The sequence below is a fragment of the Clytia hemisphaerica genome, unplaced genomic scaffold (genome assembly GCF_902728285.1).
Source record: "Clytia hemisphaerica strain Z4C2 unplaced genomic scaffold, Clytia hemisphaerica genome assembly, whole genome shotgun sequence".
Taxonomy (NCBI): domain Eukaryota; kingdom Metazoa; phylum Cnidaria; class Hydrozoa; order Leptothecata; family Clytiidae; genus Clytia; species Clytia hemisphaerica.
The window spans coordinates 1-18,639 of NW_027103444.1; the positions used below are offsets into that span (position 1 = coordinate 1).

General features: G+C 37.0%; 1 protein-coding gene across 1 annotated transcript; it reads left to right on the forward strand.

Moving 5' to 3' along the window:
- Positions 1–743: 743 nt before the first annotated feature.
- Positions 744–3,144, forward strand: LOC136798178 (eosinophil peroxidase-like; the record flags this gene model as incomplete). Its single annotated transcript, XM_067054760.1, has 3 exons — positions 744–993; positions 1,450–1,650; positions 2,049–3,144. Coding segments are annotated over 3 exons (1,306 nt in total), but the record flags the coding sequence as incomplete, so codon positions are not given.
- Positions 3,145–18,639: the final 15,495 nt, after the last annotated feature.

Genomic DNA, 18,639 nt, shown 5'->3' on the forward strand with positions numbered 1-18,639 from the left:
CAACAACCACTTAATATCTTATTGTTCTTTCTGTGTGCAAATATAGTTCAACCCCACGCGACATTCACAATTAAAGAATACGGTACACGGAATTCTCGATGGTTCTTAGAAAAAGAAAACGCTGAAAGATTGAAACCGCATTTGCTAACTGACCTATCAAATTATCCCAAAAATTCGAAAGGGAAAATCCTTATTGGTTGGTATCAACAATCGATTAGCTGCTACTGCACTCGAAAAAATGTAACCCAAAGACTAAAAACAATCAGTAGAAGTCTTACATTTACCGTTAATCTTTGCTCAGATCTAATAGCTAACCCATGATAGCTTTATGTTATAAATCAAGCGGTTTTTCAAAAAGTAATGAAAAATCGGTATCAAATAAAATCTCTAAAGCTAACAGGCAGAGCCGATACCAAATCTTTATACTCTTTATACCTATCAACCCTTAAAACTTAAGAATGCTGGGTTAGAGATTTCCAGGAAGGATTGACGTCAAATTTTTGAAGGTGATGTAATGATTCCATTGATATAGACGCAGTCATTTTAACATCATTTTGTCCTGTTTAAAGTCGATCAAATCCCTTTGTGGCGTTTAGGATTGATAGCTGAATTATTTGAAAATTTAGAATTTATAAGTGATGACATATAACATATTTTTGTTTGACAGAAAACATAACTTAAAAACATAACTTAAAAACATAAGATTCGTATGTGAGAAATGATGAGTTTTTCTACTTTTATAGCTGTAACTCGAAAGATTCATACAAATATCCTTGCTTTCCAATCAAGTTTACTGACCATGGCTCAAAATGTACTCCTTTCACTCGTTCACAACCTATTTGTCAAAAAGCACCAGCGGGTAGACGCACAGACAGACAGATAGCCAACTTGATTACATCCTTTGTTGATTTATCACAAGTTTATGGTGCTTCTCTTGAACAAGCCAAGAAATTGAGGAAAAACGATGGTATGTACTTAGTCATTTTGTTAAAAGTTAAATGCTTGTTATGAAATCTTTCAAATTTCAAAAGCATGGACTACCAGTTTTTTTGGAACAGACTTTAGTTTAGAATGCTATTATCATCGACAAAATATTTGAGACAAATGTGAGTTCCCGGTGAAATTTTAAACACCACAAATGATTTTGGAAGCGCCTTAAACTACAGTTGGAAAGTAGAGTTTTAACTCTGAGTTTTAATGAAACTCAAGACTTAGGACCTTAGGATTTCAGGATTTAAAAGCTCAAATTTGCTCGAATAATGCTTGGAATATAGCCTAGAAGCCAGCAAACCCCTCTAAAATCGAAATATTCAATGAAAGAAAGTGGAAGTGCTAAAATAGCAATTCTCGCCCGAACTTTAAATTCTGAAAAACGTTAAAATGCACTAAAATCTCAATATATTTTTCGACGATGATCGTAGACAAGAATTAAATGTCCTTTGTCTATAGGTTCGTGAAATGGCCACGCGGTCGTTAATCTGCTCTTATCAAACAACCATTGCACAATGGAGCTTTCATTGGCCGGTGATCCGAGAGCTGATGAAAACATTGCATTATATTATGCATACAGTATGGATTCGAGAACACAATCGTGTTGTTAAGAAGCTGAGAAAAAATCATAAGACATGGTCCGGTGAAAAACTTTATCAGGTATAGGTCCTTTTGACTGGCTCGGTTTACCTACAAATCAAAGGCTAAGATGTTGAAAGAAACCCTCATTTAAGTTTGAAATTTTGGTGGATTTATGGCATTTAACGGATTCGGTACATTCTGCCAAATCAAGCAAGGGCTTTTACCATCGTCTGCTGAATTATCTCCAGACATCATGCTTTTCCATTCCTAAAACGGATTTTTGCTTGTCAAATATTGATTTTAGGCTACCAAATTAAATTTCAACAAGCTTAAATTTTTCCAGTTATTCGACAAATTTACCTTCCACAAAAATCTCTTGAGTTAAGGTATTTTTTTATTTATTCTTCTGGTTTACCTGGTCGTTCTAGAAAAGAATTTCAAGCTCGAAAGTCATTTCTATACATTTCTTCATTTAGGAAGCACGAAAGATTGTGATTGCTGAATATCAACATATCATTTTCAACGACTGGGTCCCACGTATCGTTGATATAGGACCTTACACTGGGTACAGCTCACGTTATGACGCAACCCTTATCAACGCATTCTCGACCGCTGCTTTCCGGTTCGGACACAGTTTAGTACCAAACGAATGGCAACAATGCAACTCAAATTATGATAAAATCGCAAAAGATATAAGTTTACAAAGTTCATTTTTCAATATTGGTAGTATCAATCAAAGAGGAATAGAACCAACTGTGTATGGTCTCATGGCAAACCAATCAAATCAAATGGATACTAACTTTGCTTTTGATCTTGTTCGCCGTTTGTTTGTACCACCAGGCCATCATGAACATCACGATTTGACAGCTTTGAATATCCAACGAGGGCGTGATCACGGGTTACCGACTTATGGTGCGTGGCGTAAATATTGCCGCCTACCGCCCGTCTCTAGCTATAAGGATCTTGAACAATATATGTCAATCGAGAGTGTGAAAAGCTTCCAAAAGCTATACAGTCATCCGAATTATATTGATCTTTTTGCTGCTGGTATTGCTGAGCACAATGTCCCAAGATTCCAAACTGGACCGACATTCAGATGTTTGTTCTGGCACCAATTCAAACGATTAAGAGAAGGTGACCGATACTATTACCTCAATCCTGGTGTATTCACACATACTCAACGACGTGAGTTGACCAAAACATCCATGGCGAAAATCTTGTGTAATAACTTGAATGGAATTGTCTCTATCAACAAAGATGCTTTTGCGCAAGTCAACTCTAAACGCACAGTTTGTAATGATATACAAGATGTTAATTTGGATTATTTCTGAATTTTTTTAGATGAGAGTCTTTTTGACGGTATATCTAGATTGGGACTGTATTTGCTTTTGATATCCTTTTTGGAGTAGATTAGATAAATTATCAAAATCTCCCGATTTATGCATCTATTGTGGGAAACTTACTCTATTTTCCGTTCACCGTTATCCTGTTATGTAATATTTATGGTACATTTGCATTTGGTCTTTATGCAAAATGCCTTAGGCAAAAATGGTATGGGTATGTGCTGGGTATGCGCGGACAGTAAGGGCTGGTTTTTCACCTTTCAAAGTTTCTCTAAGGGTTGCAAAAATCAGAAAAATTTGAATCAGTCCCTCTAAGGCTCGGAAAATTCACGATTTTTAGGAAAAATTTTTGAAAAACTCTCTCTAAGGGTCACCTTTTCAGCAAAAATCAGTCTCTCTAAGGGTCGGATTTTGGAGGTCCCATCCGCACATACCCCTCACCCGCCAACCCTAGTACCCCCCCCCCACCCTGGGCAAAACGAAACGATACTCACTTATAGATGAGCGGTTATTCGAGATTTGTTATGTGAAAAATATGTTTATTATGTTTAGCATTATTTTTTATGCTATTTAGGAGGGGAATTTAGAAAGTAAAATAGAGAAAATCTTAGTATGCGAAATATATATTCAATGCTGGTATTACGAATTTTTTATTTTAGATTTCATTTTTACGGCTTTTGGACCCTCTTTCTGTGAAAAGAAATAATGACATGTATCGCAAACTTTTCATGTAAATTCATGATATTCATGATGTAATCTTTGCGCCTAAACAATAGATGTGACGTAAGAACTTTGCCGCCATTATTGGTGGCAAAAAATTTGGCCCGCTAACCTTTTTTGTATTGAAACCAGGGGCTTACGAAAAAGAAAGCTTAATATCTTGTGACGTAATATAATAGAATTAAATATTTTTTGGAAATCTATTGTAGATAATTAAAGAATTTCAATGAAAGAATTTTTTTCTTTGATTTGGAGTATTTGGACTTCTGTATTAATCTTTTCTTATTTTTTACGGGGGTCCTTGCTTGGAAAACATCGGGGAACGCATTTGTTTTGCCACCAATAATGGCGGCCAAATGTTTTGATTGATTCGGAGTGTCAATCAACGAAAAAATTACATCATGAATATCAAGAATTGGATCAATGTATATTTTTTATGATGTCTGTAGTCTCAAATTAAACCTTCCGAGTAAAATCACATAAGAGATAAAAAATTTGACATTTAAAGCAAGAAAAGTCCCCTGTCGTCTGGTTCTAAGAAAGTTCAAAATTTTTGCTTGTGAGGGAGTTAAGTATTTTCATCTCGTTTTTGATAGAAAATGATACCTCCTCTTTTGTCCTACTCATGTTCGCTTAGAACGTTCAAAGAATCTTTCTAAATTTATTTCTGCTCAACATGCAATATTTTTCTTACCCATCCAACAAGCCTGGACATAAAAGATCTAATATCTCTAAGATTATCGTTTTATAAGCACTGCTTCCGGTCTAGGGTCGATCACTCCATGACAAAACGACACGCGAGTGCGCTTTTAGACAGTATGGAAGTAAGTTTTACATTTTGATGAGTAAAGTAAGTCACATCGTTGTGTTTCGCTGCAGCTTACTTTGTTTGCAGAAACACTCTTCTTGGCCCCTTTTTCCTAAGGCGATTTAGCAAATATTATAAGAAAAATAAACAAGCTTGGTAGTCTATCCACATGAGTATTTTCAAAGCGTGGTGTAATCTATTTAAAAAGTAGGATGTCCAGCGAAACCAAAAACCAGAATTTGATACACCACGAAAAAGGTATTGGAATTTCCCCAGGAAGGAATTTTCAAGGCATTCAAAAATCGTTAGATATGTTTCAACTTGATTTTATGTCTTTTTTTTTTGTCATACAAAAACCCTATAAATATGAGTTTTTGCTTCATTTTAAAAACAGAAGTGTGCATGTAAAAGGACTGTTTCAAAAGTCCTTGAAGGAGAATAAACAAGGTCATTTGGCGGTTGTTTAAAAGTTTATTCGTGTATCAAGACTAGATACAATCATCGACAAACAATTCTCAAAATCTAAGTTCATATAATCATCTTTTCATATCAACTCATCAAGAACATGGAAATTCAAAACAGGCTATTCATTACATTGGTACTTTTGACTTCATACATCATCCAAGGATATATATTGTCTGAAGGAAAATCCTCCAGTAATCAAGATGACATGAAATCACTACTGGAAGACATTGAGGAACTTAAAGACAGTGAAATGTTGAAAGAAGTAGTATCAGATGGTCAAAGCTCCAACCAACTCAATATGGATCTTCAAAGAAGATTATGGGCGCAATCTAAAGCATATCGACAAGTCACTGAATGGTTTATGAAACGTTATGAAAACCAAGGTATCTCATATCGTCCATTCCCAAGCTGCAAGGAAAGTCAAATACCTGAGAAGATTTGTAAAGTGATTTTTGATGGTTATGGATTAAGACATATTTGTAGAACAGTTTATCCTATAACTTGTATGTAAACCGTCTAAACTGATACACCCACAGCCCCGGTGAGACTTTTCCTCAGTGGGGATGTAAATTCCTTTTGAAATCCCAATGGGGATAGAAATTCTATTGTTTCAATGTTAAAAAATCCAGTGGGGATGGTTTTGGAGTGCAATTTTTCGTAAACGTTGAATTTTTCAGTGGGGCTGAAATTCCAGGTTATTTTCCTACCGGGGACGAATTTTTAGCTAAATTTTCCAGGAGGGCTGGCAGTGGGTCTGTGACACATGGGTGTACTGCTCTCTAAACTCGTTCTTGCCTACTTAGAATTTTATTTTTGGGGAATATTAATTTATTGTAGAGGTATATTTGTTTAGTTTTTATTATCTTAGCGGGTGTAAAATATTTTCGTTGGTATATTTCATTTATTGAAATAGTTATAAACAGATATGAGATAAGATAAATTATGATAAAATAAAAAGTTATTTTGCCTACCTTATTTCCGGCCCAATTGAACTTAAATATCATTCTTAATCTGAAAGAGTGAGAACTAGTAAAACAGAGCCTGATTGTGTGGTTTTGCGAATTTCTAGCAAGTAATATTGAGTTATTTCAAGAAAAATAAACTTTCAAAAGTTGCTCAAACCCGTGCAGTTTTCGAAAAACTACGATTTTAGTACATAACTTTAAATGCATCCCACAGTCTTTCGCTTGCACTTATGATGCTAATTTTTCTTTTATATGAAAAAGAAAAAGCTGAAATTTTATTCATAGTTGAAACTGAATGAATAAGAATCGATAATTAATCGAAATTAAAGAATGAAGACACCAATTCTTCAATTCCCGAAAACTAGCTATTTTGCAGACCACGGTTTTCCGGCCCCTTAGCTAAGTCGAGGTTGTATTTTAAAGGCCCATTCCGCTGCATGAGGACCAATTACCATGGTTACTTTAGTTAGCGTATAATATGCACTGAATAGAATCGCTTTATGTCGTCACAGTTTGAGTGTAATACTCACGGTACGCGATTAAGTGATTTGACTGAAAGTTCAACACGCAGTCACTTTCTGCGTGTCCTGCTCTAGACGATGTTATAATTCGTTAAGGGCAGGGCAAACCGATCCAACATTTCATCCAACATGCCTTTTTTCTGATGTTGGATGAAATGTTGGACCGATTTGCGTCAATTCAAACTTTTGGAAAAAGATGAAAATTCAAAAAAAGAAGAAAAAAATCGTGTTGGACGGTGTTGGATGAAGTTTGATCGCCATCAAACATTTCATCCAACATTTGCGGCGAGATCAAAAAAGCTCTCTCATTGAATTGTGTAATTTTTCGTGTTGGATTGGTTTGGTGGTACTTTATTTTTTTGAATTTTCATGTCGTGTCGGATGAAATGTTGGATCGGTTTGCCCCGGCATTGATTTTCGCTTCATCCAACGCAAGTTTTTCCATCAAACATTTCATCCAACATTGGAAAATCATGTTGGATGAAATGTTGGACTGGTTTTCCCTGGCCCTTACAGTGATAGTAAAGGCGGGAAAATATGGTGGTATGGCGTTATGGTGGTATATGGAAAAAAATTCGGCGGTAGAGTTTCGAAGAAGACTAGCAAACTATACCGACTGTAAACTCTTTTCGGCAAAAAACCTGTTTGCGAATTTGTTTCGGCTTTAAGCTTATTTGTTAGTGATTTGTCTTAGACTATAGCATAGTCTAGTCTGGCTCAAGCTTTCTTAAGGCCGACCACGGTTTCTAGTCGTTTACACGTTTTTTTTTTATTAGAACCTAGTTTATAAGAACATTGAGGCTGAAATTCTTCGAAAAATTAAGAACATCGTAAGAACATGCCCAGCCTCAGTTTGGACAAAATGACAAGAAACTACAATTTTTTCCTCTTTTCAAGCAGTTTTAACTGAACTTAGGGATGCATTTTCTAAAATCGAGAATTTTACTAAATTTAAGTGCTCTTTATTTTGCATGATATTGTCGATTTAGAGGAGTCTGAAAAATTAAGAACACATTTAAGAACATTTTAGGCTGAAAATTGCTAAAAAAATAAGCACATCCAGGCTCAGCCAAATTTTAGGTGTTCTAATAAAAAAAAACGTGTATACTTTATCACGTAGGCATCACTTTAATTAAGTATTCTGGCAAATCTTTCCAAAAAGTTGAAAAATAAAGTCAAAGAAAGTCTGTGAAAAGCCAAAAAGCATCTTCCATTAGTGGATTGGACGTATTAATTGGCGGTGGGTGTTTTATGAATTATTTGGCCGTATAATATTTTGAACTCAAAGGCTGTAGGCGTTTTTTTTCGGAAGAAAATAAAGTCAAGAAAAAGTCAAAAATATTCGAAAAGTAAAATGAAAATTTACAAAGACAAAAGGAAGTGAAATATTCATTGTCTTACGGAATCTAGGGTCAAAACGTCGAAGTGCCTTTCCTCAGTGTATCTTTCCTTTTTGAATATAGTTTTAATCAAATCTGAGATAATAAACATTTGATGATATTTGATATAACGATAAAATTTAAATATTGAAATTTTAGAATAGGGCATGTTTTTTCTTATTTATAATTGGAGAAACTACATTACACTTACAAACATATACTGCTTACAAAACGAACACAGAAAAATAAAGGGTTGACAAAGAATTACATGCAAGTTATTGGGTAAGCTTTAACGCAATGGTTGATTAACCGTCCATCATAAAAAAGAATTTTACAAATTAGTCGATATGTATGACTTTCCTTACAGCTTGGGAATGGACGATACGAGATACCTTGATTTCCATAACGTTTCATAAACCATTTTGTGACTTGTCGAAATGCTGGAGACTGCGCCCATAATCTTTTTTGAAGATCCATATTGAATTGGTTGGAGCTTTGGCTATCTGATACTATTTCTTTCAACATTTCACTGTCTTTAAGTTCCTCAATGTCTTCCAGTAGTGATTTCATGTCATCTTGATTACTGGAGGATTTTCCTTCAGACAATACATATCCTTGGATGACATATGAAGTCAAAAATACCAATGCAATGAACAACCTGTTTTGAATTTCCATGTTCTTGATGAGTTGATGTACAAAAACTTGTACAAAAAAAAGTCGATTTTAAAGGATTGTGAGTCTAAGTGATTCGAAATCTGTTTACTTGTGAGCTGTCGTTATTCAAAATGAAACACAAATCTCTTTACTTATAGAGATTTTGTATGACCGAAAGCTGGTGTATGTAAACAATGTCGAAACATAACTAGTAAATCTTAGATGTTTCGAGAATTCCTACAGTGGGTAGACGTTTTTTTTCCTTATATCAATTTTCTTGTATATTTTAGTTTCTGAACGTTAGAGTAACCAGTATCAAGATGCATATTGCGAAATTAAATCTGCAAATAACGCAAATCTGATCAACTCGTTTGTGGAATTGGTTAATTTGATTCTACCCCACAAATTCTGCGTATACAGTATGAACCCAAAAAAGTGGACACATTTTTATACAAAGTCAAATCCTTCAAACAATAGATATCGATTCCCAAGATGTTTAGACGATGTTATCGTCCGTTACAGTGATATTAAAGGCCAGAAAAATATCATACGCGTGGAGTTTACAGCTGTCATGGAAAAAAATCCTTCCCCCGAAAAAGGGAATTTACTGCAATTCTATTTTATTTTGGCTGGGAATACACCTACAAATTTGAAAAGTTCAAAAGTTTATTCAGTAGTCTAGGGTTACACATATACCTGACATTTCCAACCCTAGTGAGTTAAAGTACCCCAGTTCAGTTTAGCCCAAAGGGCTCGAGAGAAATATTTAACCTTTCCCATCTAAATTTTTCGAGGCTTTAAAACTCAATTTCACCTGCCCTAGAGATGGGACGTGATCTTAACCTACAATTTGCTTCAAAATATATTAAAGAATTTTGGTTATTTCCTCGTTTTTAGAAATTTGAAGTTCGGACGAGAAAGTCGCAGGAGGGGCTTTTAGACGTCCAGGCTATATTATAAGCCTTATTGGACCATTCTTGAACTTTTAGATCTTCAGATCCTCCATCGTAAGTCTAGTGTTAGAATTTAGAACTGAGTGTTCAAAATCGTTTATGGCTATAAGGTTGCGTGGGAACTTCCCTTTTTTCTCAAATATTATGACCTTGTTTGTATTTCTATAAAAGAAGAAACCGAGCAAAGAAAATTGATATGACTGCAAAAGACAAATCAAACACATAAATCCACCACTAAAGGAATTTTTATAGCATACGAAAAAACTTGTATGTCTACAAGTCAACTTTCTTTTGCCATGTGAAATCCCTATTTCGGCGGATTTCATTTTGATTTAAACGATACAGATTCAGCCTACAAGCAGTGGCATGGCGGCAGGAGGCCGTGTGGGCCAGGTCCCACCAGCAGAGCCTACTTATTTGAGAAGGGGCACTGAAAAATAAGGGGTGCCAAAAAGAATTTTTCAGACGCCCTTATCGAAAGATCGGCGATTGAAAAACCAAAATTGGCGCCCCTCATTACCTCAAAAAATCAAAATTTTGCTGGCTCGCTTCGCTTGCACACTCTTCTTTCTGTTTATGATTTAGTTTTTTTATTATCAAATGTATTTTTTGTAAGAAACTAGTAATAAGAGAAAAACCTAATAAAGTTCAATCAAAATGATCTCAGTTCTAGTGCTTAGTTTGTATTCGTAAGCAAGTTAAATGTATAGAGAGGGGGCGTTAAAAACAGAAAATCTCTAAAAAGGGCGCCAAATTCTGCTCGGCCACTCCAGAAAGATTTTCCCACCACGCCACTGCCTACAAGCAAAGAATTCGTCATAGTAGTTTATTATGGAGTTTGCTAATTGATTTGTATCAAGTATTATTTATCAAAAAAATTCAAATCACTTATAACGTTGGCCAGATTTGATGATATGTAAGATCCTTTAGCCCGTTGACGTGACCGATAGAAATTCACGTTGAGTTACAATTTCTTCAGCTGGGAACACATAGTTGATACGATAAGAACTTGTTCCATCCTCCAGAAATCCTCTTGAAAAAATTGCTTTTTTAAAAATATACAAATACATGTGTTAAATACATCTTGTTGTTACCATAGATGCTATTACTGATTTAGCGAAGTGAAGACTAGAGATGAATCTTCAACCTTTCGTAGGCTTGAGAAAGTCACGCTTTATTAAAATTTTCGCCGCATTTTGGATGAAGAATTGAACATGTGCTTTCATTGTTAATTTACATATCACATTAAAAAAAATCTGGCGATAAATGATACTTTTCATCTAATATCAGTGTGAGAACCCTGCGGTAATGGTAATGAGTGGTTTAAATCCTTCATATAAGATTCTCCTCTAGCCTTCAGCTAATGGCTGTTACTCACTGCCTGTTACTGTGACAACACGGTACTATACATGTTTTTTTACAAAAACATCCAAAATATTTTAAGCCTTCCGATGTTCTTAAATTTTTGAGTTTCAAGCCCAAGAATGTTCTTAACATGTTCTTATTTTTGTGAGTGTTTTTGTCCATTTTCCTAAGAAATCGGGTATTTTAGAGTCAGCAAAGCCTCAAAATGTTCTTAGCATGTTCTTAACATTTTCCCCATCGAAGCCTTGTGTTCTTATATTTTTTATCTTTATAGGAAAACGTGTGTTACAGTTGAGGAATATACCAAGCAAGAATGGAGTGGTGTCAATTTATTTTTGGTGGGACCTGTCAGAGCCCACAGAGATGGATTCTTTTAGCCTTGGTAAGTTATTGATATAAGCAACCGTAGTGCAGTGGTAGAGCATCCGGTTACGGTGTGCAAGGTTGTGGGCTCAACCTCCAGCTGGGTCATACCAAAGATTCCCGAAATGGTACTTGATTCCTCTCTGCTTGATGCTCAGCAATTAAGAGAAGGATCAAGGGTAAGTGAAACAATCCAGAGAAAGAGTGGCGCCCTCTCCTACCTTCGGGTAGATAGCTATCGAAAGTGGAGCCTTCGGGTCGCCTCCGACTGCGGTCGCAGACTTACTTACTTACTATTGATATAACACCCCTGTCTCAATGCATCTGTTAGGGTTTGGATATCTTCTTGATCTTAATGCATCCGTTAGGCTGGCTAGGTGAAGCATACATAGTCGTTTCTTCATCTTTCACGATCAAACATGGCCGTTGTCAGATCTATACCACTGAGTCCAGTGTTATCTTCAATAGTTTGCACAGGGCGATTTTAGGTCGACCAACTCGTCTATCCCCTTCGGGGGTTTTTTTTGCATTTAGGAATAAACCAACATTTTGACATGCCAGTTCCACAGCATACAGAAGAGTTTGAGCTGCCTGGATATGATTTTCCAGTAGAGCAATACCGTCTGCGTCTGTTCGGAAGGGTTTCTCCTACTTCGACGATGTTTTAAAGTGAGACCTGGTAATTGATGATCCAAGAGCGTAGTCCAGAACAATAATAAAAAGAAAAGGTGCTAAAGGATCACCTTGAGGAACGCGGGTATCAATTTGGAACGGATTGGTTTGTCCTTGGGGGTTGTAACTATGACAGAAGTGTCTCGATACATTACTTTAAGGGCTCTGTCCATAGTGAATTCTTCATACTTGCCATTTACAAAGTATAGATTTCTGCCTGATGTAGCCAACAAAAATATGGCTGTTATACATTTTCTGTTAGGCTAACTATTTCTGAATCTAAAAATTCAAAAATCACTATGTAAAATTTGATGAAGAAGAAAATTAAGATTTTTGCGAAGGAGCGTATTTCAACTTTGAAGACCTTATTTTCGGCGAAGAAACTTTTTTGCTAAAAGTGTCAAGGAACCCATAACAAAAGTTTTATTTCAAATCCCTTAATAAATTTCTTGACTATGTTCAGAGCCCTTAACGGCATTGACTACAGTTTCAAGAATCAGGAATACTATAAGCTTGAACCCAGCTGGCACACAACGTCGTTTCAACGTTCATCTAACGTTCACAACGTTCATATAACGTTAGATGAACGTTGTAGCAACGTTGTGTGCCAGCTGGGAAGCATTTGGAACATACGGTCACGGTTAATCGAGTCAAAAGCTTTGACAGCCTCTTTTTTGTGGTTTCTAATTCTAAGCTCTTCCACGATCCTACGTAAATCAAGTACACGGGATGAGGTCCTTCACGTCCTTCATGGAAACCATTTTGATTTAGGCATAAGAGTCTGTCGACAACGAGGCGGATGTGATTCAATATGACATAATTATATACTTTAGAGGCAATTTGTGAGAGGGCGATAGCACGGTAATCAGCTTTCTTTGGTATTGGAATAAGAGTCGAAATTCCCCCGTATTCGTCGGGGCGATCACCAAGAAATGCTAAGATACAGAATTTAAGGAGAATGTGGCAAATATTCTTCATTTTCAAGAATTCAGACATTGTAGTAGAAAAAAAAGAGTGCGTACTTGAACACCATTGGAGATTTAAAAAGATTTAGTTTTAACGGGATTGGGACGTTATAAATTTTATCATTTAATGCAAAAATGCAGTGCGGGCTCTCAAAAATAGACTACATTAACCTTCCAAATGGGAGTGAAAATCAACTCAGTAAGTATTTTGTCGATCTGATCCTGACAAACGAAGGACACCAAGTCAATAATCTAACCTATCTAGCCTCCTTGACAAAAGCGATCATAGTGTTCTGCCATTCACATTTGAATGTTATTTTGAAACAAAACCTATAGATGCCAAATATAATTACAATAAACCAGCCGAGGCTGGAAGGTCAGCCAAAAGAGATAAGAGGGTCAAAGGGGTTAGAGGGTCAAAGGGGTGAAAGGGATAATTTTGATGAGATGCGAGCAAATGTTAGATCAGCGTTCGATACAATTGCAATTAGCTGCCGGTTGAAAAATCCAGGAACCTCGCTCGTTTGGGATGTTAGTTAGTCTAGTGTAATTAAACTTTTTGTTCATTTTAGTCAGTTATAATACATTTTTCTGTTGGGTGTAGACAATATCCATATCTGACCAAAGTGTTATACTACAAATAAATAAGAAAATTGCCAAAAAGTCAAACCCAAAATAAAGATACATGCCATAATTTTAGTGCAGAACCATTTTTAGAAACTTTAAGAAAACCGCAAACACATGAAAAACATAGTTTTTGCCTATAGAAATGGATCAGTTATAAATATCTTTTAGCTGTTTCTCTTCTTAATTTTATTTTATTATTTAGTTTGTTTATGCGTTTGGAACTGTGGGTCGGTTTTAGATATTGCCTGTGTTGGGTACCCGTAACATGTGTAAAGTCGCTTTGAACCTGGTCACAAATCCGGGACTTCAGGCATAGTTTTTGTTTTCCATTTTATATGTGTGTTGAGAGTTGTTATTTGGTGGTTTTGTGTATATCATTCTTTTAAATTGACCATCTCTCTTTTGTTTCAAAGTCAATCTTTCTTATTGTATTTTTCATCTGATATTGGAATGATTTCAAAAACATAATAAATCAAAAAATGTATAATCTTCAAAAATACAAAAACATTCTTGTCTTTTTAATTTAGATCTTTTTAAGCTGCTTATATATCAAATCTTTTCCTTTCCTTAAAATGACTGATATTACATCTTCAGTATATATATAACTTTGTGAGAAATATTTTTATCCTTCATAAATTTCTAAAGCAGGAACAATTTTAGTCTGTATACTTTACCAAATTCCAATATATAACACCTTGTCACAGGGCTCGAAATAACGGTCGGACATCGGACAATGTCCAACCCAAATGGCTTCATGTCCGACCCAAAAATCATAATTTTCAAGCTAAAGCAACCCTGATCGGACATTTTGTCCGACCCACTTGAAATTGTTATTTTGAGCCTTGTTGTCACAATTCTCTGCAGCTCCTACCGGAAATTGTAACTGGTCGCCATTAACAATTTTAAGCTACAGTAGTCACAAACCGCACACTCTAGAAAAACACATTTGCCAGATAGTGGCCACGTTGTGTAACTTGATGGTATTGGTATATACTGATATATACTTCATTAAAAAATCTAGAAACAATTTCTCGTAACTTTCCGCAGTCCGCTTTTTGCAAGTCCGATAAAAGATATGTAAAAACTGTTGTCGCTATTCATAGACCTTTTTTCAAAGAGGCCACCCTGTTGAATAATTATGTAGTCCAGCAGAAAAACAATGATAAAACCATGCATAATTATTACAATATGCATGATGTAATTATGCATGGCTCTATCATTGTTTTTATGGCTGGAGTACACAATTATTCAACAGGACGTCCTTTTTTAAAAAAGGTCTATTCCATATCAATCGGTAGATACTCTACCTGCTGCCGTGGTACAGTAAGTCTGAAAGCTTTTCCGCTGCTTTACTGGATTCCCACTGTCAACCTCTGCACGCTCTGTGTTTACAAGTTTTCAAATCGAAGTAGCGAGCCGCGTGCTAAGGGAGAGTAAACCGAAAACCAGTTTATCCACGGTTGACGGTTTCTCAATTTTTTAATTCGGACAAGTCCGTGCCGATTCCCTTTCAACAAGATGTAGCTGCTTCTTTAACAGAAAAATATTTTCGATCGACCGACCCACTTTTTAAAGTAGAAATGACGGGAACCAAACAATTTTTTGCGATACGCCTTATATAATATGACTGAAGCCACAACCTTGCCGGTACACAGGACATTCCGGTGCAGTTTGTCAGATGCGCAAATATATGGATAAATCACTGGACAAAAGTTCCGGTTTAGTGTCTGTTGTACTTTGTTTCCTCCGAGAGAAAAATGTACCAGACAGTCCGGTGTAGTCCGGTGTGCACTTTTGAAAATTTAATGAAGAACATACCAGACAAAAGATAACGCCGGAATGTACGGTGTATCGGCAGGGTCGTCTGAAGCCAACGTCCAAGTCCAAAAAAACACGATTGCATCCAGTCTTTATCAAATTTAGACAGTAGCTGTACTTTTGTATACTTTATCAAATTCCAATAGCATTATAACACCATCAATCCCCCCTCTAGAGGCAAACAAGAATAATATGTTTTTATTGCAAAAACTAGCTACAGAAAATTCAACATAAACAAAAACTTGAGCAAACGGCTTTAAACCTTCAAAAGATGTAGAAAAAGAATCCCCTTGATGAAAATAATGTGTTTGATTTGCCGAGTTAGAAAAATAAATGACAGAAATTGAAGCTTGCAACAGACAAACAGATTCACACTGGAAATACTTTGGAACAACACTTTATCGGCTTGAGCCGCCATCTTGAAACACCACATTATGATCGTTAAAAACAACGCACGCTAAAAGTACCCAAAAAGTTAACCCGATCGGAAGAAAGTTTAGAAATCAAAGTGAGATCGGTAATCGGATTTCGGAAATCGGTTTTAAAAGTTTCAAAATTTTGATCCAGAGCTTCACCAGCGGGAAAAAAATCGCGGAACCGATTTGAAGGGTCACCGAGGCTGACCAATAAGCAGACTACGAGGCGATGAAAAGGAGATCTTGAAAATTTTGAATTGGTTACTGATTTCATTAGCAGGGCAGATGACATACATGTTAACGAGTGCTGGAATATGTTGCGAGATAAACTTCTTGAACTTAGGAATCGATACGTACCATGCACAAAATAAGAAAACTCTTATAAAAGAAAGAGGAAATTAGCGATTCCTAAAGAACTTCAAAACACCATCAAAGAAAAGCGTTGGCTCCTTCGCAAATGGATAAGGTCGATTGGCACATCAACAGAAGAGAGAAGTAGAGCTGAATTCTGAAAAATAGCACAGACAAGAAGGAAGCTAGAAGTACAAATCTATGATCAGGCGAAGAAAAGCAGCTCAATCAAAACAAAACCAGGAATTTCTCCTCTCCTTTTTGATCCGAAGGATAACTTTCGATTTCACCATTGAAACGGTCCGAATGGAAATGAAAGGCGTGAACATTAACAAGTTATCCTGCTATGTTGAAGGCGTTAGCTTGGGATGATTGGAAAAAAAACTTGGCGGAAAACTACAGGCCAGTTGGCTTGACATCAATTGCTTGTAGATTTATGGAAAAAATGGCTAAGTCGCGATATATGGTATGTCTGAAACTGCCGTTCTTTTTCACGTCATTCTGAAAAGGACTGTCGTGCGTTTGAAAAAAGTGTCACTATGTGTATTAAAGAATTTCAGTTACACCCACTATGTAAAGAATAACATCACTATAATCATATAATATTATAATAGTATGGTACTACTTTCCACAGTACATGCCATATGCCTATAGCTGAATTTCTCGTGGCAGGCGTGGCAACTGTGGCGAGCGCTTAATTGATTTCACAGCGATTGCGTACGACTAAATTTCTCGTGGCAAGCGTGGCAGCTGTGGCAATCATATAATATAAAGATCACAGCGAACCACTATGGTATGGCTAAATTTCTTGTGGCAAGCGTGGCAGCTGTGGCAAGCGTTGTAGAGATTTCACAGCAATTACGTGCAACTAAATTTCTCGTGGCAAGCGTGGCAAGCGTGGCAGCTGTGGCAATCATAATACATAGATCATAGCGAGACACTATGGCTAGGCTAAATTTCTCGTGGCAAGTGTGGCAGCTGTAGCAAGCGTTGAATAGATTTCACAGCAATTGCGTACGACTAAATTTCTCGTGGCAGCTGTGGCAACTGTGGCAATCATATAATATAAAGATCATAGCGAGACACTATGACTAGGCATAATTTCTCGTGGCAAGCGTGGCAGCTGTGGCAAGCGTTGAATAGATTTCACAGCAATTGCGTACGACTAAATTTCTCGTGGCAGCTGTGGCAACTGTGGCAATCATATAATATAAAGATCATAGCGAGACACTATGACTAGGCATAATTTCTCGTGGCAAGCGTGGCAGCTGTGGCAAGCGTTGAATAAATTTCACAGCAATTGCGTACGACTAAATTTCTCGTGGCAGGCGTGGCAGCTGTGGCAATCATAATACATAGATCATAGCGAGACACTATGGCTAGGCTAAATTTCTCGTGGCAAGCGTGGCAGCTGTGGCAAGCGTTGAATAGATTTCACAACAATTGCGTACGACTAAATTTCTCGTGGCAGGTGTGGCAGCTGTGGCAATCATATAATATAAAGATCATAGCGAGACACTATGACTAGGCATAATTTCTCGTGGCAAGCGTGGCAGCTGTGGCAAGCGTTGATGAGATTTCACAGTAAAAGCGTACTACTAAATTTCTCGTGGCAGGTGTGGCAGCTGTGGCAATCATAATACATAGATCCTGACGAGACACTATGGCTAGGCTAAATTTCTCGTGGCAAGCGTGGCAGCTGTGGCAAGCGTTGAAGAGATTTCACAGCAATTGCGTACGACTAAATTTCTTGTGGCAGGCGTGGCAGCTGTGGCAAGCGTTGAATAGATGTCACAGCAATTGCCTACACTGTGGCAAGCGTTGAAGAGATTTCACAGTAATTGCGTACGACTAAATTTCTCGTGGCAGGCGTGGCAACTGTGGCAATCATAATACATAGCGAGACACTATGGCTAGGCTAAATTTCTCGTGGCAAGCGTGGCAGCTGTGGCAATCATATAATATAAAGATCATAGTGAGACACTATGGTATGGCTGAATTTCTCGTGGCAGCTGTGGCAAGCACTTTACAAACATCACTACGAAAGCCTTTGGCTGAGCTTCCTATGGAAAGCATAGGCTAAGTAGAGGACCGGGCACAAACACAAAGTAAATGGGAAAGTTTTCTATTGATCTTTATATTATATAATTGCCACAACTGCCACGCTTGCCACGAGAAATTTAGCCATACCATAGTGTCTCACTATGATCTATGTATTATGATTGCCACAGCTGCCACGCTTGCCACGAGAAATTTAGCCTAGCCATTGTGTCTCACTATGATCTAAGTGTTATGATTATTGCCACAGCTGCCACGCCTGCCACAAGAAATTTAGTCGTACGCAATTGCTGTGAAATCTATTCAACGCTTGCCACAGCTGCCACGCTTGCCACGAGAAATTTAGCCATACCAGAGTGTCTCGCTGTGGTCTTTATATTATGTGATTGCCACAGCTGCCACGCTTGCCACGAGAAATTTAGCCTAGCCATAGTGTCTCGTCAGGATCTATGTATTATGATTGCCACAGCTGCCACGCCTGCCACAAGAAATTTAGTAGTACGCTTTTACTGTGAAATCTCATCAACGCTTGCCACAGCTGCCACGCTTGCCACGAGAAATTTAGTCGTACACAATTGCTGTGAAATCTATTCAACGCTTGCCACAGCTGCCACGCTTGCCACG